The following is a 27278-nucleotide window of genomic DNA, read 5'->3' as shown; positions in this document are numbered from 1 at the left end:
CAATAATTCATTCTAAGAGCAGTTTTTATTTAGAAATGTGCTTCCACAACTTGGTGGCCACCTGGGGGCAGGTGGCCCCAGCTTGCTTGTTCACTCTTTCCCAGCCCAGGGGTTGGGTCCTTGGGTCTAAAGCACAGGGCAAGTTCTCAAGGATCAACACCCCAGACAGTCCCCATGGTCTGGGGCTTGGAGCTGGTATGAAGGGTGAACCAGGTTCCATTCTGGACTGTTTATGGTTGGAGGCTGGGCCCCTGGCACCAGGACCTCAGCTCCCTCTCCTGGTAAGAGCTGGGATCACCCACAGGCCAGCTGTGGCCAGGTCCTGGTGGATATGACATTGGGAAGAACAAGGGGCTAGGAGAGGCTAATTTTCTGGTGCTGGATCCAGTTTATCTTCCTGAGGGGTGGAAGCCGGGACAGGAGCCTCATCCCCACCGTTGAGGGACTTCTGCTGCTCATTGCTGTTGGGCGAAGGGGTCCTGTTGCCCTGGGATCCCCAGCGGGTCAGGCGCTTTAGGGAAGAGTCACGGCGGGCAAGCAGAGGGGGCTGGAAGCCTGTGAAGGAGCTGCTGGTGACCGGACGCTTATCTGGCAGAGAGAAGGCAGGCAAGTAAGGAGAAAGGCATGCAAAGGCGAGAGGCAAGGGGCCTTGCCTCAGCCCTTGGAGGAGAGGGGAGCCTCCTGACTGCCAGTCCTACCGTTGCTGGCCCTAGGAGATCTGGAGGTATCCCTTTCTCCCTCTTTTCTCTCGCCCAGCTCCAGGGAAAGCTCCAGAGTCTATCCCTTCTCACCTCCAGGCTCAATTGGATGCATGAGCCGGTTCATCTGGACATTCCAGTGTTTCACATTGGTGCTGGCCTGGCGCAGTTTTCTCTGGGCAGCCTGTGGGGGCAGGGCCAGTGGGGAGTGATCAGAACCATCATCCATGGCATGGAGTCTTGATCTTTTCAGGTTCACAGGCTGCTTAAAATCTGACCAAGACTACTGATATCTCCCCAGAGAAGAACCATGTATGCTCATGAAGAGTTATTAATATATACATGAATAGAGTTTGCCTCCAATTTCATGGGACTCATGGACCTCCAAAAGGTAAAATGTAACCATAATAATAGTTTCCAACCAATATCCCTGATGAACATCAATGCAAAAATCCTCAATAAAATACTGGCAAACCAAATCCTGCAGCACATCAAAAAGCTTATCCACCATGATCAAGTGGGCTTCATCCCTGGGATGCAAGGCTGGTTCAACACATGCAAATCAATAAACGTAATCCAGCATATAAACAGAACCAAAGACAAAAACCACATGATTATCTCAATAGATACAGAAAAGGTCTTTGACAAAATTCAACAGCCCTTCATGCTAAAAACTCTCAATAAATTCGGTATTGATGGAACATATCTCAAAATAATAAGAGCTATTTATGACAAACCCACAGCCAATGTCATACTGAATGGGCAAAAACTGGAAGCATTCCCTTTGAAAACTGGCACAAGACAGGGATGCCCTCTCTCACCACTCCTATTCAACATAGTGTTGGAAGTTCTGGCTAGGGCAATCAGGCAAGAGAAAGAAAGAAAGGGTATTCAATTAGGAAAAGAAGAAGTCAAATTGTCCCTGTTTGCAGATGACATGATTGTATATTTAGAAAACCCCATCATCTCAGCCCAAAATCTCCTTAAGCTGATAAGCAACTTCAGCAAAGTCTCAGGATACAAAGTCAATGTGCAAAAATCACAAGCATTCTTATACACCGATAACAGACAAACAGAGAGACAAATCATGAATGAACTCCCATTAACAATTGCTTCAAAGAGAATAAAATACCTAGGAATACAACTTACAAGGGATGTGAAGGACCTCTTCAAGGAGAACTACAAACCACTGCTCAGTGAAGTAAAAGAGGACACAAACAAATGGAAGAACATACCATGCTCATGGATAGGAAGGATCAACATCGTGAAAATGGCCATACTGCCCAAGGTGATTTATAGATTCAATGCCATCCCCATTAAGCTACCAATGACTTTCTTCACAGAATTGGAAAAAACTGCTTTAAAGTTCATGTGGAACCAAAAAAGACCCCACATTGCCAAGACAATCCTAAGCCAAAAGAACAAAGCTGGAGGCATCATGCTACCTGACTTCAAACTATACTACAAGGCTACAGTAACCAAAACAGCATGGTACTGGTACCAAAACAGAGATATAGATCAATGGAACAGAACAGAGCCCTCCGAAATAATACCGTACATCTACAGCCATCTGATCTTTGACAAACCTGACAAAAACAAGAAATGGGGAAAGGATTCCCTATTTAATAAATGGTGCTGGGAAAATTGGCTAGCCATAAGTAGAAAGCTGAAACTGGATCCTTTCCTTACTCCTTATACGAAAATTAATTCAAGATGGATTAGAGACTTAAATGTTAGACCTAAAACCATAAAAACCCTAGAAGAACCTAGGTAATACCATTCAGGACATAGGCATGGGCAAGGACTTCATGTCTAAAACACCAAAAGCAATGGCAACAAAAGCCAACATTGACAAATGGGATCTAATTAAACTAAAGAGCTTCTGCACAGCAAAAGAAACTACCATCAGAGTGAACAGGCAACCTACACAATGGGAGAAAATTTTTGCAATCTACTCATCTGACAAAGGGCTAATATTCAGAACCTACAAAGAACTCAAATTTACAAGAAAAAAAACAAACAATCCCATCAAAAAGTGGGCAAAGGATATGAACAGACACTTCTCAAAAGAAGATATTCATACAGCCAACAAACACATGAAAAAATGCTCATTATCACTGGTCATCAGAGAAATGCAAATCAAAACCACAATGAGATACCATCTCACACCAGTTAGAATGGCAACCATTAAAAAGTCAGGAAACAACAGGTGCTGGAGAGGATGTGGAGAAATAGGAACACTTTTACACTGTTGGTGGGACTGTCAACTAGTTCAACCATTGTGGAAAACAGTGTGGTGATTCCTCAAGGATCTAGAACTAGAAATACCATTTGACCCAGCCATCCCATTACTGGGTATATACCCAAAGGATTATAAATCATGCTGCTATAAAGACACATGCACACATATGTTTATTGCAGCACTATTCACAATAGCAAAGACTTGGAATCAACCCAAATGTCCATCAGTGACAGACTGGATTAAGAAAATGTGGCACATATACACCATGGAATACTATGCAGCCATAAAAAGGGATGAGTTTGTGTCCTTTGTAGGGACATGGATGCAGCTGGAAACTATCATTCTCAGCAAACTATCACAAGAACAGAAAATCAAACACCGCATGTTCTCACTCATAGGTGGGAATTGAACAATGAGATCACTTGGACACAGGAAGGGGAACATCACACACCAGGGCCTGTTGTGGGGTCGGGGGAGGGGGAGGGATAGCATTAGGAGATATGCCTAATGCAAATGATGAGTTAATGGGTGCAGCACACCAACATGGCACATGTATACATATGTAACAAACCTGCACGTTGTGCACATGTACCCTAGAACTTAAAGTATAATAATAAAAAAAATAGTTTCCGTTTATTGAGCAGCTAAGATGTGCTAAGCATGCTTATTATCTTTTTTTTTTTTTTTTTTGAGACGGAGTCTCGCTGTGTCGCCCAGGCTGGAGTGCAGTGGCGCGATCTCGGCTCACTGCAAGCTCCGCCTCCCGGGTTCACGCCATTCTCCTGCCTCAGCCTCCAAGTAGCTGGGACTACAGGCGGCCGCCACCACGCCCGGCTAGTTTTTTTGTATTTTTAGTAGAGACGGGGTTTCACCATGTTAGCCAGGATGGTCTCGATCTCCTGACCTCATGATCCACCCGCCTCGGCCTCCCAAAGTGCTGGGATTACAGGCTTGAGCCACCGCGCCCGGCCAGCATGCTTATTATCTTATTTAACTTCCAGAGCAGAAGTTAACAACAAAAAGGTTCAAAAGAGGTTAAGTGACTTGCCCAGGGATACACTTGAGCTCTAAGCCACTGCACTACACCACCTTTCCAGGACCTAATCCAAGAACCTCTGTTCAACATTTCACGGAGCCATTAGCAGTGGTTGTGAGGTCGGGGGGATCATGGAGGAACTTTCCCTTTCTATGTTACATATTTCTGTGTTTGAATTTATGGAGATTCAGGCTCCAAGGAGTAGAACCAAAGTACAAGGATAGCAAGACAGGGGCTTGGAAGGGTAGAAGGAAAAATTTTTGCCCAGATTAATAATAATGTGAACAAAGATAGCAGCAAATGTTTCTTCAGCACTTACTACATACTAAATATCGTGTATCATCTCATTTAATCTTCATAACAACGCTATTACCAGTTTCCTTTCCCAGGCGAGAGACTAACTCCAAGAAGTTTGGGAATTTGTCCAAAGTCGCACAGCTAGCAGCTGCTAGGGCCAGGGTTTGAGGGAAGGCAGCCTGGCTCCACAGTCTGTGCCCTAATGAGCTTACCCTGCCAGCCTCACCCCATCCCACTCCAGGCCTCACCTCTACATCCTCGTCAGCCCTCTGCCGGTTCTGCCGCACCTCCTCCAGCTGCTGCTGGGCCTGCTGCAGGGAGCGGCTCTGCTGTGCCATCTCCTGCTGCAGCTCTTCCTTCTCCTGCTGCGCCCGTTCGATGTAGCGCTCCTGCTCCTCCTTCAGCTGCATCAGCTGCTTCAGCTTCTCTTCCTCCTCTTCCAGCAGTCTGCCGGGCGAGTGTGTACTGTGTGGTCTCTAGTGCCAAGGCACCTTGCAGGTGCGCGGCAAGCAGGAAAATTGGGGTGGGTTCCAGGAGGGGTGGTGGGAGAACCTGAAGAAGTTCCTCAGGCCTACCTGGTCTGAGCGAGTCGCACAGATTCCTCATCTCGCCGAGCTTTCACCTCTAGTTGCAGGGCCTCCTGCAACCGCTGCTGCATCTCCTCCAGCTCCTTGATGCGCTGCCGCTGCCGGGCAGCTTCCTCCTCCTTCAGCTCCATCTCAGCCTGCATGGAGGCCCGGGCCTGTGGAGTGGGGAGGTGGTGGACCCAGAGCGAGGTCAAAAGGGGCACGTGGGGGCAGGGGAGGAGGGGGTGGGCATGTTGCCCTTCTTTCCCCAGGACTCTGCTAAGCTGCCTAGGGGTAACGGTCTGGGGAACGCCTTCATGTTGGGGTTTCCTGATCTGACCCCTTTCTGAGAGCCTGACTGGAACAGATAATGGTCGGTGAACAGATGCCACTTGGGGGAAACGGGCTAAAGGTATTCCCTTTCTAGTACCAACCTTAATCATAATTATATAATATGTAATTAAACAACATTATATAATTAAATAAGATATAAAAATATGGTCATCTCCTTCCTAGCACTAGCTTAATAATTATTATAATATATAACAATATGTTATAATCATGGCTGCTGCTAGGAAGGAGGTGACTATAACCCAATTATAACAACGAAAAGTTACTGGACACTACAACAAGTGTTTCCTCATTTAACCCTCACCGTACCTCTGTGAGCAAAGTTCTATTAGCATTAGCATTTTATAGATAAGGCTCAGTAAAATGAGCCTGCCTGGCATCACTGGGCTCGTAAGAAGCAGAGCTAGGATTGAATCTACATGTTTCTGACTCCAGATCCAGGTTTCTTAAATCCTAAATCTAATTGCCTCTGCACGCTTAGTCCGCCTCCATACACGTCCCGCTTGCCTCTCAAACTGGTTTCACTGTAAACTCAGTTCAAGTCTAGTCCAAACTTGGTCCAATCTAATCCCCAATCATACGGTCTTCAACGGCTCCTTCTGCCCAAGCCCCAACCCACAGCCAAGGTCTCCGAACCAGGCCCCATCCATCCACCGGCTTGGACCTCGCCCCACACCCCTTCCTTAGCCTCAGGCCCTGCCCCCGGCGGAAGCCCCATCCCAAATCTCTTTCAAACCCGCGGACTCTGTCCCAACAATCCCTCTTTCCAAGTCCCACCCCAGTGCGCGCCCCTCAACCCAGGAGCTCCGCCCCCTGCCCAGGCCCCGCTCCTGGCGCTCCCCCGCTGGCCCGCCCCGCAGCCTACCAGCCCACCGGTCCAGTCCCCCGCGCCAGGAGCGAACCCCACCTGCTCCGCCTCGCGCAGTTGGCCCTCGAGCGCCTGCTGCAGCTCGCGGTGCTGGCTGCGGCGCCGCTCCTCCTCCTCCTGCAGCAGCCGCTCCGCCTGCCGCTGCGCCTCCTGCAGCAGCTCCAGCTCCTGAAGCTTCCGCTCCTTCTCCTCCTGCAGTTGCTGCAGCCGCAGCAGCTCCTCCTCCTTGGCCGCCCGGCGCCGCTCCCGCTGCTCCCGCTGCTCGCGCCGTTTCTGCTTCAGGTCCTTATGTAGGGACTTCTTCCCCTCGGCCTGCAGCCGGATCGCCATCTGGATGGCTGCCGAGGAGCGGGAGCGGGTCAGTCGGATCCTCGCGGCCCGAGTCCACTCTCCAACCTCCCGCTGGACAAAGTATTATCACCCCCTTTTCACAGATGAGGCGACTAAGGACCAGCCAGACCCAAGCCACCTAGCGAGCACTCACCAGCTGTCCACTCCTGGCGCTGGCGCGTGTCTGAGGCGCTCATCTCATACGTGCGGGTGGCTGTCTTCACACAGAACATGCAGCGCTTTCCGTCGCGGTCTGGCAGCACCTGGGACAGGGTAGGTGGCAGCCAGGCTAGCCTCACTGGGTCAGGGCCACACCTGCCCCAAGGATGCTCCAGCTCAAGCCCCTAGCCCTCCTGGCTATCTTCCCTGGGGACCCCACTCTGCCAGGAGCCTGCATGGCTTGCATCATAAGTTATGGGGGACTTATGTCCCCACAACTCTGTAGCCTTTGCTCTTTGAAGGCTAGGTGGGTGCGTTTTCATCTTGTTATTATTTCACGGGGCCCAGTACATAGTCGCCACTCAGTGTTTATGCAGATCACGCTTGAACACTGCCAGTAACAGGGTCCTCACTATCCATGACAACGCACTTCGACATAGCCCTGCTTGTTAAGAGTTAATTCATTCATTCTGCAGATATTTTTGGAGTGCCTACTGAGTGCCACTCACTGCTCCAGGGGTTGGGATACTAAGGTGTGCCTAACAGACCAAATCTCTGCCTCCACTAAGCTTACATTCTGTGGAAAATAATAGCTACCACATTCTAGAGTCTGTACTAACGTTTTATATGCATCATTATCTTCACTCCACCTATACAGCCTAGCCAGGCAGGCATTATTAGCTCCACTTTACAGAGGAAGAAACTGAGGCACTAAGAGCTCCAGGATTGTCCACCTCACACTGTTAGTCTGTCAGTGATGAGGCTGGGACTTCTGCGTAGATCTGCATTCCTTTACACAGTAACACCTTATGTGACAAAATTAGACGGATCCTAGGATGGCTATGATAATTTTTTTAAATGAAAAACAACTGTTGGTAAGGAAATGGAGAAATTGGGATCCTCACACACCATTAGGGATATCATCCAGCCTTAAAAAGGAATGAAATTCTGATATATTTGACAACATAGATGAAGCCTGAAAACATTTCTAAGTGAAAGAAACCAGATACAAAGGGACAAATATGGTATGATTCTATTTATGTAAGATACCTAGAAAAGGCAAATTCATGGAGACAGCAGAATAGAGGTTACTAGGAGCTGGGGTCAGGGAGTATGAGGAGTTATTGCTTGGTGGGTACAGAGTTTCTGTTTGGGGTGATGAAAAAGTTTTGGAAATAGACAGTGGTGATGGTTGTACAATATTGTGAGTGTAGATCATTCCCCATGATCAGATGGGATTCATCCCAGGAATGCAAGGATGGTTCAACATGCACAAATCAATATGCATGACACACCATAGTAACAGAACTGAGAGCAAAAACCATATGATCATTTCAATAGACCCTGAAAAAGCTTTCTAAAAAAATTCAACATTGTGTTATGATAAAAGTCCTAAAAAAATTGGGTATAGAAGGAACATACCTTAAAATAATAAAAGCTATCTATGACAAACTCACAGCTAACATTGTAATAAACGGAGAAAAATTGAAAGCCTTTCCTCTAAGATCTGGAACAAGACAAGGATGCCCACTTTTACCGCTTTTATTCAACGTAATATTGGGAATTCTGGCCAGAGCAATTACACAAGACAAGGAAATGAACGGCATCCAAACTGGACATGAAGAAGTCACATTAGCCTTGTTTGCAGATGGCATGGTCTTATACTTAGAAAAATCTAAAGACTCCATGGGGTGTGGTGGCTTACACTTGTAATCCTAACACCTTGGGAAGCTGAAGTGGTTGAATTGCTTGAGGCCAGGAGTTCGAGATCAGCCTGGCCAACATGGTGAAACGTTGTCTCTACTAAAAATACCAAAAAAAAACAAAAAAACAAAAAACTAGCCAGGTGTGGTGGCGGGTGCCTGTAATCCCAGCTAACTTGGGAGGCTGAGGCAGGAGAATCACTTGAACATGGGAGGTTGCAGTGAGCCGAGATCACACCATTGCACTCCAACTCCAGCCTGGGTGATAAAAGTGAGACTCTGCCTCCTCAAAAAAAAAAAAAAAAAAGGACTCCAACAAAAAACTGTTAGAGTTGATGAATGAATTCAGTAAAGTTGCAGGATAATTCAACATACAAAACTAGCTGGGCGAGGTGGCGGGCGCCTGTAGTCCCAGCTACTCGGGAGGCTGAGGCAGGAGAATGGCATAAACCCGGGAGGCGGAGCTTGCAGTGAGCTGAGATCTGGCCACTGCACTCCAGCCTGGGCGACAGAGCGAGACTCCATCTCAAAAAAAAAAAAACAAACCCAGTAGCATTTGTATACACTAACAGCAAACAATCTGAAAAAGAAGTGAAGCACAATCTCATTTCCAACAGCTACAAAGAATGTAAAATACCTAAGAATCAATGTAACCAAAGTGAAAGATCTATACAAGAAAAACTATAAAACTGATGAAATAAATTGAAGAGGATGCAAAAAAATGGAAAGATATCCCATCCTCATGTACTGGAAGAATTAATATTGTTAAAATAACACTATTACCCAAAGCAATTTATAGATTTGGTGCAATCTCTATCAAAATAGCAAAGGTAATCTTCATAGATATAGAAAAAAAATCTTAAAATTTATATGGCACTACAAAAGACCTCAAATAGCCAAAGTAATCGTGAGTAAAAAGAACAAAGCTGGAGGCATCACACTTCCTGATTTCAAAATACACTACAAACTGGCCACAGTGGTGCACACCTGTAGCCCCAGCTATTCAGGAGGCTGAAGTAGGAGGATCCCATGAGCCCAAGGAGATTAGGCTGCAGTGACCTATGGTCATACCACTGCACTCCGGCCTGGACACCAGAGCAAGACTCTGTCTCTAAAATAAAACAAAATACCAAAATGTAATACAAAGCTATAGTAACCAAATCAGCATAGTACTGGCATAAAAAGAGACACAAAGACCAATGGAACAGAATAGATCACCTAGATATAAATCCATGCATTTACAGGGAACTCATTTTTGACAAAGGCACCAAGAACACACAATGGGGAAAGAACATTCCTTTCAATAAATGGTTCTGGGAAAACTAAACAACCATATGCAGATGAATGAAACTAGACCCCTATCTCTCACTACATAAAAAAAATCCAGTAAAAATGTATTAAATATTTAAACGTAAGACCTGAAACTATGAAACTACTAGAAGAAAACATTGGAGAACTATTCCAGGACATTGGTCTGGGCCAAGATTTTTTGTGGAAGACCTCAAACGCACAGGCACCCAAATCAAAAATAGAAAAATGGGATTACATCAAGCTAAAAAGCTTCAGGACAGCCATGGAAACAATCAACAAAGTGAACAGACAACCCATGGAATAGGAGAAAATATTTGCAAACTATCAATCTGACAAGGGATTAATAACTAGAATATATAAGGAGCTCAAACAACTCTATAGCAAAAACCAAATAATCCAATTTAAAAATGGGCAAAAGATCTGAATAGATATTTCTCAAAAGAAGGCACACAAACGGCCAACAGAGATATGAAAAAATGCTCAGTGTCACTAATTATCAGAGAAAAGCAAATCAAAACTAAATGAGATATCATTTCACCCCCAGTTAAAATGGCTTTTTATAAAAAAAAAAAATAGAGAACATCTTTTTTTTTTTTTTGGAGATGGAGTTTCACTCTTGTCGCCCAGGCGGAAGTGCAATGGTGCAATCTCGACTCACTGCCACCTCCACCTCCCAGGTTCAAGTGATCCTCCTGCCTCAGCCTCCCGATGAGCTGGGATTACAGGTGCCCACCACCACGCCCAGCTGATTTTTGTATTTTTAGTAGAGACGGGGTTTCACCATGTTGGCCAGGCTGGTCTCAAACTCCTGACCTCAGGTGATCCACCTGCCTTAGCCTCCCAAAGTGCTGGGATTACAGGCATGAGCCACTGTGCCTGGTCAAGAATATCTTTTCTGTAAAAAGATTCTGGAGAAGATGTGGAGAAAAGGGAACCCCGATACACTGTTAGTGGGAATGTAAATTAGTACAGCCACTATGGAAAACTGTATGAAGGTTCCTCAAAAAACTAAAAATAGAACTATCATATGATCTAGAAGTTCCACTGCTGGGTATATATCTAAAAGAAAGTAAATCAATATATTGAAGAATATCTGCCTTCCCATGTTTACTGCAGAGCTATTCATAATGGCCAAAATACGAAATCAACCTAAGTGCCTATAAATGGATAAATAGATTAAGAAAATGTGATATATATAAAGGAATATTATTCAGCCATAAAAAGAATGAAATCCTGTCATTTGCAGCAACATAGATGGCACCATAGGTCATTTTGTTAAGTGAAATAAGCCAAGCACAGAAAAACAACTATTGCAGGTTCTCATTTATATGTGGGAGCTAAAAAAGTGGATCACCATGAAGACAGAGAGTATATTAGTGCTTACCAGAGGCCAGGAAGTGTCGGGGGAGGATAAAGAGAGGTTGATGAATGGGTATAAACATACAGTTTGATAGGAGAAATAAGACCTAGATTTCGATAGATCAGTAGGGTGGCTATAGTTTACAATAATCTACTGTATATTTCAAAATAGAAGAGAATAATGTGAATGTTTCTAGCATAAAGAAATATTTAAGGTAAAGGATACCCAATGACATGATTTGATCTTTACAAAATATGTGAATGTATTAAATTATCACATGTACCCTGAAAATATGTACATCTGTTGTATATAAAAATAATTTTTTAATTTCATGAATGTATTTAATGCCACTGAATTGTATACTTAAAATAGTTAAAATGGCAAGTTTTATGTCACACACACACACATATATATATATTATTTAAAATAGTAAAGAGGCTTGTGTTTTAAGCCTCTAAAATAGTAATGAACACAAGGGAGGAAACAGAAGGGGAAGACAGAGCAGAGGGGTGTGGAGGGAGAATAGGGAAGTATAGAGTTGCTAAAGAGAATGGAATATGGGTGAAGAAGAAAAACCTTTAAAAGGGATTTTTTTAGAAAGATTTGCTGTGTAGTATAGATATAAGCCACTTCCTCTGAAATATTGAGCAAATTCCATATTATTCACCAATTACTTTGGTGTTTGAGTTGCAGTTTTAGTTTTAAGTGCTGACGTGGATGAGAATGGCCTTGAGGCATCCAGATATATTTGGGTCACACTAATCTAAGCAGAATTTGTGTCACCGTGGCTTTTCTCCATTTGCCCCTCTCCTGACCCCCTTGTCTTCTCATGCCCCTGAGGACGCTCTGGGCCCTGAGGTGTCCTCCACCCCCATCCTGCCCCTCACCTCCACGCAGCAGTGTGCATCCAGCGGGATAATGCCTCTTTTCTCTTTGCACTCTTCACTCCCAAAGTAGCAGAGGCAGCTGGGCTGCAGCTGGAACCAGCGTTCGGTCCAGTTCCTTCTCAGGTGCCCTCGCTTCCACAGGTAGCCCTGCCAGCCAGAGTTACGTCAGAGGCTTCCCAGGCCCCCCTTTGCCCTGCACCTTGTGCGCCTCCCCTAGTTCCCAGTTTGGCTGACCTGCTTCAGGACATCTTGGATGAGCTCCTGGTAGACCTCGTGGATGGCCATGCTGAGGGTGTCCCGGCCCACGCCTCGCAGGCAGCGGCCTGAGTTGAAGAGCTCCAGGAACTGCCAGACGCTGAGCCCCCCGGTGGTCTGGGCCACCTGGGCCTCCTGGGCCAGAAGCTCCTCCAGTTCACCCAAGCTCACCTCCAAGCTCATGCTGCTGAGTACCTTTTTCAGCAGGTATTCCACCTGGAGCAGGAGAAGGAAGGCCTGGTAGTTGTAGCAGGCGGTGTTGCCAGCACCAACACCAGGGAGTGCTCTATCTGGCTCCCAGAGCCTGGGCAGAGGGAAACAGGGGACAGACCGTTGAAGGGGCCAGAGGACCAAATGCTATGGAGACCAGGGAAAAGACCTGGGAGAGGATCCTGGAGCCCCAACCCCAACTCCGAATTTCTCTCCCCCTCCACAACCTCCCGTCCCACTCCTTCCTATCTTAAGGGCAAGGTGAAGGGGACCTGAGATCTGGGGTCCAGGAAGAGGCAATAAACCACAGAAAGTGTCAAGGGAGTGCAAAGGCCCTCTCATCCAATCACTCATTTTGCAGATGACAAAACCAAAGCCTAAACAGGGAAGTGACTGGCTCTAAGTCACACAGCAAACTGGGGGCAGCCAGAACCTGATTCTGATCTCCTGAATCCCATTCAGGTCCTTATTGCAAGCCCCAATCTCCAACCCTGGGGATCCTTCCCTTGTGGGAGGGGAAGGGGATTTGGGGTAGGGGTAGGTGGTGGGGAGTGGGGAGTAGAGGTAAGCTGGGCAGGGACAGGAAACCTGTTACAGAGGAACCGGAAGTGGTGGCTGGGGTACATCCTGCTGCAGTTGTTAACTCTGTATGTTGATCACAGAAGCAAGCAACCACCTGGTCTCCGAGAGGCCACCTTGCCCTGACTGGCAGGGGTCTAACAAGGGCAGCCAGCCAAGTGTCCGTGCAGATGGACACATGTCCCTCACCTGCCCCAGCAACTTTTTGGGACACTCCGTTTAGGACTTTCTGGGGGCTCCTGGGTCTTGTTTGGGCATTTAGTAGAGGGCACTGGTTCAGGGCTCAGATGGTTCCCTTCATCACCCTTCCCACAAACAGAAGCCAGAACAAATGTGAGTGGAGCTTGACATGCTAGGGCTTCTTATAAGTACAGAGGTTCCTTCTCTTGTAAACCCCACTCTAGAGACCTAAAGTCACCCTGGCATCTCCACAGCCACCAAAAGGACTAAAGGGTCACAAGGCCAAATGGGCAGGGGAGGGAAATGAGGATAAGAGGGAGCGTGCAGGTGGATGGGAAAATGTCTTCCCTGGCTTCACCCAGGAGTGAGGAGGTAGGGACCAGATTCCTGGCCTTTTCTCCCAGGATGCCCTCTCCTCCCAGGATGTCCTCTCCCTGGGTCTTTTAGCTGAATCTGTCCTAGCTTTCCAGAAGAAAGGCAGAAAGGGAAAATCTGGAACCAGAGTAACCTCCTGTCTCAGAAAGGTCTCCCTTTGCCTTGTAAAGCATCCTTCCTGTCCTGGAAGAAGTGGCAAAAGGTAAAGGGGGAAAAAAAAGCACCCTTCCTAGATTGCCAGTAATGCTCAGTAATGTATCTGGCATTTAGACCTCTGTGTAAACAGAATGTGCAGATCATTTTCCTACAGTGAGGACCAGCAGAACCCTCATGAAAGTGTAATTTCAGTTTTCCTGGAAGAAGGCACAATTACTCTGACACAGGCAGTTCTAGGCATCTGGAGACAGCTGGGTGAGGACAGATACCAGCATGGGAAGACAGTGAAGAAAGAAAGGGATGTGGGAGGTACCAAAGGTGGTTTGGTCTCATTCATGGTTTTGCTTAGGTCTGGTCCCAAGTGATTCAGTCCCTGGGGCTGCCATCACCCTCACCTCATCAGGAACCATGATCAGAGGGTACTTGTCCTCAGACAGGAAGTTGAAGAGGCACCAGAGGCGGAAGGCATCCTGATTGGAGAGCATACTGTTCCCGTTGCTATCTGCCCGATAGTTCTTCTTGGCCGTCAGGGTCCAGCACAGCTCATCAAAGTGCTCTTTAACAAAAGCCCCCTCCTCCACCTGCCACCAGGGCTGCAAATCAGCTGGCTGCATATCCCTGCTCTACCATGACACTAGGCTCCAGCTGGGTTTCTGGGGTTCATCTATGCCCCTGCTCCCCACCTGGCCAAGTCCAGGGCCCTAACTCAAGGGATCCCTGAGCTGATTACCAGGTAACTAGCTGGTTCCAACCACTCCACCCCCCACAACACACCCACACCCCCCAGGCCCCCTGACAACAGAGTAACTCTAGTCTTTCAGCCCAGAGGAGAAAGGAAGAGAAACCCAGCAGGAAGCTAAGAGCCAAGAACCTGGAAAGACAGTGACAGATTGGAGGAGTTGGGGGTGGGTCAGGGGGACAGTCTGGGAAGGGTGGAGAACCCTTTATAAAGGTTATATAGCTGGAAGCAGGAGGAGGGCCGGGCAGGTGTTCAGTGAACCCTTTGTAGAGGTTATAGCTGGAAGCTGGAGGAGGGCCAGGCAGGTGTTCGGTGGATGGCTATGGGTAGGGTGCGGCCCACCTCATTAGAGATGAGGGACACCGAAGGTGAGTTGAGGGGGACAGGAAGGAGGCAGGTGGCTGGGATGTGAGGGATGTGATGGGATAGCAGGCATGGACAGAGCAGGCAGAAGTAGGAGTTTATGGCAGGGGCAAAGAGTTGGAGTGGCAAGGTATTGGGCTGCTGGCCAGGCTGGAGAAGTGGGGAGAGGTTACAGATGCCCCCTACAAGCTGGGCCCCACCTTGTCCAGGATGTACTTGTTGAGGTAGGGCATGTATCCCTGGCTGGACACAGGGCCGTCGTCATCATCTCGGAAGTGTTCCTCCAGGGCCACGGGGTCATGGGGGATGTGCAGGACCGTGTACAGGTTGTGGGACAGCACCTGAGATAGAGTAGTGGCAGTGTGTCTTTCTGTACCCCAACCAAAACTAGGCCAGAGGACTGCTCCTCACCTCTCTGCTTGTCCCCACCCCATCCTGGCTGAGTTCTCTACACACACGGTTCAGTTCAGTAATAACTAAAACTTAAAATACTATGTGCCAAGCACTGGCTAAAGCACTTTACGTATCATCTGCTTAACCACCATAAAAACTACTCACATCCCCATTTTACAGATGAAAACTCCTGCAGCCCTGAGATATTTCTCACCCAAGGTCACAACTGGCAGAACTGGAATTCAAACCCATGCAGTTATACTTTTAGCCACTTCATTAGGTATTGGTGTCCTCTTTCTACAGACAGGGAGACTGAGGCTCAAGGGATTCAGTACCTTGCCAAAAGACCCACAGTGAACACCTTGGAGTTCAAATCCAGCTCTGTCAGATTCCAAAGCCCAAGTGCTTCCCACAATGCTGGACAGTTTGCAGGGTTTGCAGGGACTTGGTCTGCTACCCCAGGGCAGAAGCTGCCAATTTATCATGGTTTCCATCAAAGACTCAGTGTTCTGGCTGCAGTGTGCCTATCACCTAAGTGTGTCTCCTCTGGGAGAGGAGAGGGCTCAAAGAAGGGTCATGAAAAATGGCCCATGATGTGGAGAGGGCAAGGCTTAGAAGGGATAGTGGTCATAAAGGTGTGCAGGGGAAATTTGGGTTTGTTGAACAAATCCATGATATTAGAATAAAGGGGTTGAAATCTGAAATCTGGTGAAAATAAAATAGCCTTGGGGGTAATTCTATTATACCTATTGTCACAGGCAGTGTGAATGATTAAAAAGTCACTAGTCACTATTGCACACTCACCATATGCCAGTCACTGTAGGAGGTGGTTTTTTTAATTAAAATTTTTATTTTGTTTTATTATTATTATTATTATTTGAGATGGAGTCTCACTCTGTCACACAGGCTGGAGTGCAATGGCATGATCTCGGCTCACTACAACCGCCACCTCCTGAGTTCAAGCGATCCCCTTGCCTCAGCCTCCTGAATAGCTGGGATTACAGGCACTCACCACCACACTCAGCTAATTTTTGTATTTTTAATAGAGACAGGATTTCACCATGTTGGCCAGGCTGGCCTCGAACTCCTGAACTCAGGCGATCCGCCCACCTCAGCCTCCCAAAGTGCTGGGATTACAGGCCTGAGCCACCATGCCCGGCCAAAACTTTTTTTTTTTTTTTTTTTTTTGGTAGAGACAGAGGTCTGGGTGTGTTGCCCAGGCTGGCCTTGAACTGCTGGCCTCAAGTGATCCTCACACCTGGACCTTCCAAAGTGCTGGGATTACAGGCATGAGCCACTACACCCAGTCAAAGCACTTTTTATACCCCATTTCTAGTCTTCACAATCACCTATATACACAAATACCATTAAGCCTGTTTTTCAGGTGAAGATACAGAGGTTTGGAAATTTTAAGAGTAAATGGCAGAGCTGAGGTTGAAACTAAATGTGCCTGGTTCACAGGTTGCCTTCCTACTAGAATATTGATGTCAAGTCTCCCTCCTCCATTGGATTGTGAACTCTGGAGACAAGGTCTCTGCTTATCTTTATGTCCCTCAGCATCTATGTCCTCTTCTGTACATCAAGTGCAACCAATACATGCTGTATTGAAGGACTTCTTCCACCACCAGCAGTTCACCTTGGAATCAGTTCCTTGGAGGCAGGAGCTGGCACTGTCTCCGAGATGGTGTGTATGCCAAGCCTTCATTTTATTCTCTTTTCAGAGAGGAGGGGGAGAAAGTATTGAGACTTTGCCTCAGTGTTCTCCTGGGGCTCAGTTCTCCTTGGCAAACTGGGAAGTGGGAGATCCCAGGAAGGGAGCATTTCCTTTTTTTCCCTCATTTCCCTCTGGGCAGCTATCCCTGGAGTTTTTGGTTATGTGAACCAATAAATCCCCTCTCCCTTAAGCCATGTGAGTTTTTATCACTAATTCCAGGAAAGTCTTCTTAACACATCTGTGGTCACAGGATACCAATCCCTACTCTAAGGGGTGCCACTGGCTCAATGCCTAGTACTTAAAACCCAGGGTGACCACCTCAAGAGAATCATGCCAACATACACTGACCACTTCTGAAGTGACAAGTGTTCAAGTTTTATATATTCTCATCTGCTGTTTCTTGGCCTCTTTCAAACTACCCATGTCCTTATCTTTTTTTTTTTTTTTTTGAGATGGAGTCTCAATCTGCCGCCCAGGTGCAGTGGCGCGGTCTTTTGAGATGGAATTTCTCACTGCACGCCCAGTGCAGTGGCGCAGTCTTGGCTCACTGCAATCTCCAGCTCCCAGGTTCATGTGATTCTCCTGCCTCAGCCTCCTGAGTACCTGGGATTATGGATGCGTGCCACCATGCTCGGCTAATTTTTGTATTTTTAGTAGAGATGGGATTTCGCTATGTTGGCCAGGCTGGTCTCAAACTCCTGACCTCAGGAGATCTGCCTGCCTCAGCCTCCCAGAGTGCTGGGATTACAGGGCGTGAGTCACTGCGCCCAGCCACCCCAGAATTTCTAATCATCCAACCCACAGACACCCATGGGAGATATACGTTACAAGAATGCTCATTAAGCATTGTTTATAATATGAAAAATTGGAGACAAACTGAGGCTCCTTCAGTAAGAAACAGATGTCAGGAACCACTGTGTGTAGTTGGAAAGATTTCACTTTTCCCACTTGTGTGCTCGTGGGCAAATGTTTAATTCTCCAACACCTTAGTCTCCTCTTCTGTGAGGATAATGATAGGGTCTGCTCCAAAGGCTGTTTTGAGTGAAGAGTACCTGGTGCATAGTGCCCTGCTTAATAAAAGTTGTGGGTGATCTTTATTATGTTTGTATGAACAGACATTGAAAGATATGCATACTACACTGGCATGTAAAAAAAGCAAGCTACAGAATGTTTGTCAAATACACATGCAAAGATTAGGTCGAATTATATAAAACTAGTATTTTAGTAGGTCAAAACAATCAAGTGTCAGAAATTTCATACGGTTCAACCTGTTTATTTGTATACAGAAAGAATCTAGAAGATTCGCTTACTGTTAACAGTGATCACCCCTCCAGAGGGAGGGGAGGAATTTTCATCTTTTTTTTTTTTAAGACGGAGTTTCGCTCTTGTTGCCCAGGCTGGAGTGCAATGGCATGATCTCGGCTCACCCCAACCTCTACCTGTTGGGTTCAGGTGATTCTCCAGCCTCAGCCTCTTGAGGAGCTGAGATTACAGGCACCCACCACCATGCCTGGCTAATTTTTGTATTTTTAGTAGAGACGGGGTTTCGCCATGTTGGTCAGGCTGGTCTCAAACTCCTAACCTCAAGTGTTCCGCCCGCCTTGGCCTACCAAAGTGCTAGGGTTACAGGCATGAGCCACTGTGCCCAGCCAACATTATATTCTTCTTTACTTCAAAAATTTTTGGGGCCAGGTGTGGTGGCTCAAGCCTGTAATCCCAGCACTTTGGGAGGCCGAGGCAGGTGGCTTACCTGAGGTCACCCACCTGGCCAACATGTTGAAACCCCGTCTCCACAAAAAATGCAAAAAATTAGCCGGGCATTGTGGCAGGTGCCTGTAATCCCAGCTATTTGGGAGGCTGACGCAGGAGAATCCCTTGAACCTGGGAGGTGGAGGTTGCAGTGAGCCGAGATCGTGCCATTGCACCCCAGCCTGGGCAACAAGAATGAAATTCCATCTCAAAATTTAAAAAAAAAAAAAAAAAAAAAAAAATTGGCCAGGCGTGGTGGCTCACACCTGTAATCCCAGCACTTTGGGAGGCCCAGGTGGGCGGATCACTTGAGGTCAAGAGTTCGAGACCAGCCTGGCCAGCATGGCGAAACCCCGTCTTTACTAAAAATACAAAAATTAGCCGGGTGTGATGGCAGGCAGCTGTAATCCCAGTTACAGGGAGACTGAGGCAGAAGAATTGCTTGAACCTGGGAGGTGGAGGTTGCGGTGAGCCAGGAAGGATAGTGCCACTGCACTCCAGCCTGGGCGGCAGAGTGAGTTACACACACACACACACACCCACAAAAAAAATTTACCACTAACATGTTTTAATTTTACAATAAATTTACTTTTATTTTTGTTTATTTATTTAGAGATGGGGTCTCGCTCTGTTGTCTAAGCTGGGGTGCAGTGTCATGATTTCTGCTCACTGCAGCTTCCGCCTCCCAGGCTCAAGCGATCCCCCAACTTCAACCTCCCGAGAAACTGGGACTACAGGCGTGCGTCACCATGCTCAGCTAAGTTAAAAAATTTTTTTTGTAATACCAAAATTAGCTGGGTGTGGTGGCACACTCCTGTAGTCCCAGCTACTCAGGAGGCTGAGGTGGGAGGATTGCTTGAGCCCAGGAAATCATGGCTGCAGTGAGCCAAGATCGTGCCACTGTGCTCCAGCCTGAGTGACAAATCCATACTCTCTGGGGAAAAAAAAAAATTTTTTTCTTTTTTTTTGTAGGGATGAGTTCCCATTATATTGCCCAGGCCATGGTGGCTCATACCTGTAATCCCAACACTTTAGGAGGCTGAGGCAGGAGAAGCCCTCCTGGGTTCAAGCGATCCTCCTGACTCGGCTTCCTAAAAGTATTGGGATTACAGGTATGAGCCACCACAGCCCAGCCCTGAATTTCTTCTTTAACATTGTATTCTTCTGTGTGTTTTCTTTTTTTAAACCAGGAGCATATATTGTCTTTAGAATAAAATTTAAAACAATAGGGATGAAAAGGGGTGCCATTAACCACAGATACTAATTTGTCCTATTAAGTTTCTCTATAATAATATTCTTTTGCTGTTCACTGTTTGTGTGAGCATTTCTGGGTGTTCTACATTCCTTGAGGGCAGCAATGAGTCTAATCTCAACCTTGACTCCAAAGGTAGTATAACGTCCCCCATTCACTGAATTTTTCTGACTCCTAAAGTCTAACTTGAATGTTCCAATGGTTTCCCATAATTTTCAGAGTAAAAGTTCGAGTCCTTCTACAGGCCTCCAGGCCCCATGTGACCTGGCCTGCTGCACCTTCTCTGACCTCATCCCTCTTGTTTACTTGCCTCCAGCCACTCTGCCTCCTTAATGTTCCTCCAGCAGGTCAGGCATATTCTTGCCCAAGGACGTTTGCACTTACTGTTCCTGCAGCCTGGAATATTTCTCTCCGGGTCACTGCATGGCTCAAACCCTTTCCTCCTCCCTGTTTTTACTTAGATGTCACCTTCTCGGGAATGTGTACTCCCTGACCAGTTGGAATATCCTCTGATCACCTTACTTTTTGAGACTGAGTCTCGCTCTGTTGCCCAGGCTGGAGTGTAGTGGCACAATCACAACTCACTGCAGCCTCAACCCCCCTGGGCTCAGGTGATCTTCCCACCTCAGACTCCTGAGTAGCTGGAACTGTAGGTGTGCGCCATCCCACTTGGCTAATTTTTGTGTGTATGTGTGTGTGTTTTCTTTTTTTTGCGATGGAGTTTTGCTCTTGTGCCCAGGCTGGAGTGCAGCGGCATGATCTCGGCTCACTGCAACCTCTGCCTCCCAGGTTCAAGCGATTCTCCTTCCTCAGCCTCCTGAGTAGCTGGGATCACAGGTGCCCACCACCAACGTCCAGCTAATTTTTGTATTTTTAGTAGAGACGGGGTTTCAACATATTGGCCAGGCTGGTCTTGAACTCCTGACTCAGGTGATCCACTCACCCCGGCCTCCCAAAGTGCTGGGATTACAGTCAAGAGCCACCGTGCTGGGCCAAATTTTTGTATTTTTTGTAGGGACGGGCTTTCACCAAGTTGCCCAGGTTGGTCTTGAATTCCTCGGCCCAAGCGATCCACCCACCTCAGCCTCCCAAAGTGCTGAGATTACAGGTGTGAGGTACCCTGCCTGGCCTGATCGCCTTATTTAAACCTGTAACCCAATCCTGCCTGACCTCCATGATCCCTACCCGTTTCTGCTTTATTTTCTTCCATGTCATGTATCATCTTTCATCATATTGTACATTTCATTTAGTTTATTATCTGCCTCCTCTGACTAGAATGTCAGCACTACAAGGGTAGAAATGTTTGCGTTTTTTTCACTGTGGTATCAGGGGGCCTGGCACCTAATGGACGCTCAATGAATATCTCTTGAATGAACTTAAACACTTTATGGGAAGAAGCAGACAAAATACAAAAGCCAGAGATTGACTAAATCCCACTGAGCATATTAACCTTACTGGGCTTCAGTTTTCATCTCTCTAAAAAGAGAGTTCTAGGAGAGGATCTATGAATGCCCTCTCACCCCAGGACAGAACCTGCCACATAACAGCACAGTTGAGTTTAGTTCTGTCGTCCTGTACTGTCCCTAAGACCTGCACCTCACCTGCACTTTTGCCACTGGATTCTGAAAAGCCCAGGGCAGAGACTCTGACCCCTGCGAGCTGTCAGATACCAGGACAAGGAAGAATTAAATGCCCAGACACTCAGGGCCTCTCTCCAGAGAGCTGGGCCGACCTCAGACCGTCAGCTTCCTGTGCCTGGGTGCGGTAGGGGTTGGGGGTGGAGAGAGGGTGTGACTAGGGGAGGGGTCATGCTGGAAAGGAAATGACAGTGACGGAGGAGTTGTGAGCAGGAGCTTGCTTGCAGATCTCCATCAATCCTCAGCCCTGGAGGAGGGCACTCTCATTATCCTCATTTTACAGATGAGGAAATCAAGGCTCAAAGAGAGGAAGCGTCTTGCCCAAGGTCTGACTCCAAAGTCCTGCTCTTGATCTCTACAGTGCACTGGCCCTGGCTGAGCACCACAATCACCCAGGGAGCTGGTGAAACTGAAACATGCCCGCCCAGCCCAGACCTACTGACTCAGAGTTTCCAGGGGTGGGGTCCAGGTGTATTTTTCACAAGCTGCCATTCGGGTTTCCTCAGAGAGGACTCCCACAGTCTCCACAAACCCAGGGAGCCCCTGGCCTCTGAGTTGGCAGTCACTGACATTTGAGATGCTTCATCTATTCACTCTTTCCTCTGGAGGCATGTAGGGGAGTAGTTCTCCTCTCGGGACTTGAGGGATCCTCTAAAACTCAGATGTGGGGATTGGGGATCCTAAAAACTCAAGTGTGGGTGTCAGGTCCATGCTGGCAACAGTCAGCAAGAACTGATTCTGTAGTTTCCAGCCTTCAGGATCCCCAGGGTTTGGGAATCCATAAAAGCACCCAGCAACGATTTCAGAAAGATTTCGCTCCTAAATTGACTTTTTTTTTTTTTTAAGAAAGAATCTCACTCTATTGCCCAGGCTGGAATGCAGTGGTGTAACCACGGATCACTGCAGCCTTGACCTCTCCCACTCAAGCGATCCTTCCACCTCAGCCTCCGGAGTAGCAGGGACTATAGGCACGCGCCATCATGCCTAAATTTTTCGTTTTTTGTAGAGTTGGGGTCTTGCTATGTTGCCAGGGCTGGTCTCAAACTCCTGGACTCAAGTGATTATTTTGCCATGGCCTCCCAAAGTGCTGGGATTACAGGTGTGAGCCACGGTGCCCAGCAAGGTCTTTAAATGAATCTAGGTTCCAAGTGACCCTTTTAAAAGACACAGATCCAGCCAGGTGTGGTGGCTCATGCCTGTAATCGCAGCACTTTGGGAGGCCAAGGCAGGCGGATCACCTGAGGTCAGGAGTTCAAGACCAGCCTGGCCAACATGGCGAAATCCTGGCTCTACTAAAAATACAAAAATTAGCTGGGCGTGGTGTGGGCACCTGTGATTCCAGCCACTTGGGAGGCTGAGGCAGGAGAATCACTTGAACCTGGGAGGTGGAGGTTGCAGTGAGCCAAGATCACGCCACTACACTCCAACCTGGGTGACAGAGCAAGACTCCGTCTCAAAAAAAAAAAAAAAAAAAAAAGACACAGCTCCTTTTAAGAGTTACCAAATGTATTCTAGTGAGTTACTAGAAAAGCATAACTACTTTCATGGAGTAACACTGGAAATTTTAAAAGGTGGGAATCTTTGGATTAGCCGTGCCACCTTCTGAGAGGGGGCTGGAGGGGCTGGGTGTGGGCGTCAAAGGAGACAGAGGCCCAGTTAAGGGAAAGGAGAAGCTGCATCACAGACCAATTTTACCTATTTGAGGTACAGAATTTATTCTTTATTTTTGTAGGCTGTCTGGATGACTTTGTGATCAACCCTCTGGTTTATAGATGAGAAACCGAAGACGGACAGTGACTTGCTTAAAGTCACCCAGATGGGGAGCAGCACGGATCCAAGCCTGTGTGGTTCTGAGTCAAGTGCTCTGCACATCATTAAATCATCCTCCCTTCCCTACCCACAAATCCTAGCTTGGAGAGACCAGTAGCACACAGGGGTCAGGACAAAGCTGATGATCCTAGCTAGCAGGTTTTTGGACTGGAGCTGTTCTTAACTTTTCCTCCATCAAGGAGAAGGTGGTTGTCCCTCTCCAGAGGCGGCAAAACCTGAAGCTCATTGACTCTCAGTGGGCAAGAGTCTCACTCTGGGCTCCAGGAATGCTCTGAATGTCAGCTGGAGGTGCAGGAGACTGGAAGGACCCTGTCTACCCTCCCTCCCTTCCCCCAGCTCCTGTCAGTCAAGGAGGAAGTGGTAGGCCTGGTGCCTCCTTAAGATCCTCATCAAACCGGAGACACACTGCTCCATCTACATACCCCTTCACCCCACTGCCTGATAGTCAGGGGGGAAGGAGGCCAAATTATCAACTGATCCTCCACTAGTCCCAAAATCAAAACTGCTCCCCTGGGGAAGAGGGTGTGGTCAGTAGGACACACATCATTCCCAAAGGCTCCCCTCTTTACAGCCCTCTGTCAGGATGGCTACCTTTTAAATATTTTTAGAGGTGGTTCTGGGAACCTTGCAAAAACTCACAGCCCTCAACTCCTGGGAAGTTTTGTGTTCAACCTAAATCCATCCTGGGCAGGAGTGCCGTTCCTATTGGTTTACTTTCTCTGCTCTCAACCCAACTGGACGAAGCCATTGTGCTTTCTTCAAGAATTCAAAGAGAGGAAGAAGTATCTGTTTTTTCCCTCAAGCCTTCTCTTCTCCAGGAGAAACAACCCCACTCCTTGGGCTTTTCTCAGAGGACATGCTGTTCTTCCTCCTACCCTCTGGCCTCATCATGGGTTTGCCCAGGATAGCCACTGGGAGCCCCTCTACCAACACATTGGAGGAGAAGTGGCAAATGTCACCCACCGACACATCTTGCCCTGGGCTAGTGCAGGTCTCCTGCCAGGTCCCAACCCAGGACCCTACGGCTAGGGATGGTTTTAGTAACCAGCCCAGTGAGGTGGCTCAAGACTATAATTCCAGCTACTCAGGAGGCAGAAGCCGGAGGATCACTTGAGGCCAGAAGTTTGAAACCAGCCGGGACAACATAATCAGATTCAGGCTCTAAAAAATAAAAAATAAAAAAATTAGCGAGGCACGGTGGCACGTGCCTGTAGTCCCGGCTACTCAGGAGGCTGAAGTAGGAAGATCGCTTGAACCCAGGAGTTTGAGGCTGTAGTGAGCTATGATTGCACCACTGTACCCAGCATGAGTGACAGAGCAAGATCTCATCTCTAAAACAACAACAACAAAAAACCAGATTGACTCCAAGGTCTTTTCCCTCAGCCCCAAGTCTTTTCAGGGGAGAGGTGGGCCCTGCTTGTATAACTCTCTCGTCTGCTTCCTCCTTTGCCTTTTGACCACTTCTCTATTACTCCTTTGCTTTGCTGGAATCCCCACCCCTCGACACTATCACTACTTCCTCCCCTTCCAATATTCACTATTATGGGCTTGAACGGAGCCCTGCCATTTCTGCCCCACCCCCACTTGGCCCCTGAGACTCCCACTGTTAGCTCAGGCTTCCAGAGTGGACAATTTTTCTGTCAAGTAGGAGTGAACTCTATCATTGATCATGTGTGACCACAGATGTTGCTGGCATTAGGCTCAATATGAACTGTGATGAGGTACAGACAGTGGACAGTTCAAGCATGCAAGCTCTCCATGAAGTATTTCCCTAGAAATATGCAACCTATGGGGGTGAGGGAGTGGGTACTGGCCCTTTTAGAGGGCAAGACAGAGGCTCAAGCTAGGAAGTTTTACTGGCTGATGGCACCAGGAAAAGGGGAGCCAGTTAAAGGCTGTACCTTCCATATGTGAAGGGCAGAGAGAGCCTGGAGAGGTTTCGGGGCCACAGGTAATACGGAGGTGAAAAATGTTACCCTGGAAGCAAAGAGCCGCGGGGGCTGGTATTGTCTGGCAAGATATTAAAGGGGCAGGGTGGGAGATAGGGGTGGGATACAGAGTTTGCAGAAATGGATTTTGGATGATCGACTTTTTTCCATTTATACTGAGAACCCAACCAAATGACATGATCTGCAATACAAGAGATTTAAATAGGATGTAAGGAAGAATCTGTTAGGAAGTTCTCCCCAGGTGACAAAAGATGGTAGTGGGCTCTCCTTCCTGGGGGAGTGAAATCATCTATTAGATTTTCGCAAATCCAGGTAAGGAACTGTAACATAGGACCAGTCTGGGATATTCAACAGGCAAGAACCCTGCCAGTTGCTCTGGCAGTGCTCAGAAGCTCCACTCCCTGCATGGGAACTGGGGACCAACTCTCTCAGAGGGAACCCTCGTTCTGTGTATTCAAGTCTGGGATATTCAAGTTCCTCGTGTCCAAGTTCAGTAAAGTCGGGGGTTGGAACTGTAGTGGGGCACAGTAACTATTCTGTCCCATTCATCTCCCAGGCACCCTCTACCTCGGTCATTAAGAATGGAGATTTCCTTGAGACACACACATCTCCTTTGGAGGATGGGGTAGGGAGACACCAGGAGTTTAGTGCCTAGCCACATGCCAGGCACAGAGCCCCACGAGGGGCACTCAAGTACTTGCAGAGTGAATGAAGGCACCCCTATGGCAGGTCCAAGAGAGCTGAGGCCTACCTTGCTCCTTTCCCCCAGCGTTCACTGGTTCTAGTGGCTGAGGGCCTTGCTTCCTCCCCACTAACTAGGGTAGGGAAGGCAGCACTAATGGACGACTAGAGGAAGAGAGAGAAAAACTCCTCGGTCTTCCAGAAATTGTCTAGGCCAGATGATTGACTTCAGGACAATCATTGATGGGGATTTTCCTGGGCTTAGATTCCACCCCTTCCCTACCTGAGGTCTCAAGGCCTAAGGTAAGTTTACCAACCCGGTATGTGTAGGGGATAGGGGGGTGAGCTGGGTAGCAGTATAATAGGGTCCTCAGTCCTCACCCACTCCGCAGCTCTTTTCCACCTGGGGGGCAGGGTTAGGCAGGCCAGACTGGTTTGGGACTGGGGGCGGCCCCTTTATGCCTCTCTCAGCTCCAAAGGAAATGACTGCCAAGTACTGGCTAACTGTTTCTCTTGAAAGTCAGGAGGAAGCGGCAAGAAAGAGCAGACTGCGTGCCCAAGCATGACTCTGTGGAGATGTGTGTGCTCATCACATGGAGTCTGGGATGTGGCCTGGCTCCTGGCCCTCAGAACCCCATGATGGCCCTCAGAAACCCCTGGCCTCCAGTTGTGGGGCCCAGTTCTGCACAAGGTTTCTGCGCATACTTCACTAGGTCTCTGGAGGGTGGGCAGCGGCATCGACCAGGCTATGTTGGCCCAGTTACCCAGGACCAACCCCCTGACCCTGGGCCCGGGACACTGGATGGCTGGGTGCCTCTGGAGTGGCACAGTGTCCACACCTGGCTCCCAGGCGGCAAGGGCTGGTGTGGTGCATCTGCCCTCCTCCCCTGGGCCCTGGGTGCCCCTCACCTTGAGCTGGGACTTGGAGACTTTGCCGCTCTTCTCCACGTCCAGCGCGGTAAAGGCGTACCAGATGGACTTGAGCAGTTCCTTGCGCAGGGCCATGGCTGAGGCGCCCGCCCGGCTGGGGGCGGCTCTGACACCAAGATCCGGTTTCAGGAAATGCAAACGGCTGCAGAGACCGCAGAGGGGCTGCGGTGGAGCGAGAGCTCCACCTGCCTGCTCACTCCGTGAGGCTCCGTGCTGGCAAGAACCCTGCCTGTTGCTCTGGCAGTGCTCAGAAGCTCCACTCCCTGCATGGGAACTGGGGACCAACTCTCTGAGAGTGGGAACCCTTGTTCTGTATCCACCTGGCTCCTGGGGCATGTGAGGCCCTTTTAGAAGCCTCCTCAGTCCTGGAGCCTTCTGGAGCCTTTTGGGGCTCCCAGAGGCAGCTTGCTGAGGAAAAAAGCAAGCTCATCCTGATATTGGAGTCAGACAGACTAAAGGTCCAGTCCTAGTTATACAT

At 48.0% G+C, this 27278-nt stretch overlaps 1 protein-coding gene across 2 annotated transcripts; it reads right to left on the bottom strand.

Annotated features, from left to right (window-relative positions):
* Window positions 1–6: 6 nt before the first annotated feature.
* On the bottom strand, window positions 7–26923 carry DEF6 (DEF6 guanine nucleotide exchange factor). Of its 2 annotated transcripts, XM_003897491.4 has the most exons (11): window positions 26780–26923; window positions 14866–15006; window positions 13959–14144; window positions 12043–12279; window positions 11809–11955; window positions 6543–6651; window positions 6098–6396; window positions 4849–5015; window positions 4522–4720; window positions 792–882; window positions 7–588 (listed from the first exon to the last, which is right to left on the bottom strand). In XM_003897491.4, exons 1-11 carry the CDS (start codon window positions 26873–26875, stop codon window positions 365–367), a joined length of 1896 nt encoding a protein of 631 aa, XP_003897540.1. In that variant the 5' UTR covers window positions 26876–26923; the 3' UTR covers window positions 7–364. The 2 variants fall into 2 exon arrangements, with proteins under 2 accessions (XP_003897540.1, XP_021792855.1); XM_021937163.2 differs by lacking the exon at window positions 13959–14144.
* Between the last annotated feature and the right edge of the window lie 355 nt (window positions 26924–27278).

This window comes from Papio anubis, chromosome 6 (genome assembly GCF_008728515.1).
Source record: "Papio anubis isolate 15944 chromosome 6, Panubis1.0, whole genome shotgun sequence".
Lineage (NCBI taxonomy): Eukaryota > Metazoa > Chordata > Mammalia > Primates > Cercopithecidae > Papio > Papio anubis.
This window is presented reverse-complemented; position numbering and strand designations above follow the sequence as displayed.

Excerpts from the sequence above, each read along its gene's own strand:
- DEF6 (XM_003897491.4), bottom strand. The coding sequence starts at position 26,875 with ATGGCCCTGCGCAAGGAACTGCTCAAGTCCATCTGGTACGCCTTTACC. Across the intron at positions 15,007-26,779 it reads TCTCCAAGTCCCAGCTCAAG|GTGCTGTCCCACAACCTGTA; the intron begins GTGAGGGGCACC and ends ACTCTATCTCAG. Across the intron at positions 12,280-13,958 it reads TGATCATGGTTCCTGATGAG|GTGGAATACCTGCTGAAAAA; the intron begins GTGAGGGTGATG and ends CTCCTGCTCCAG.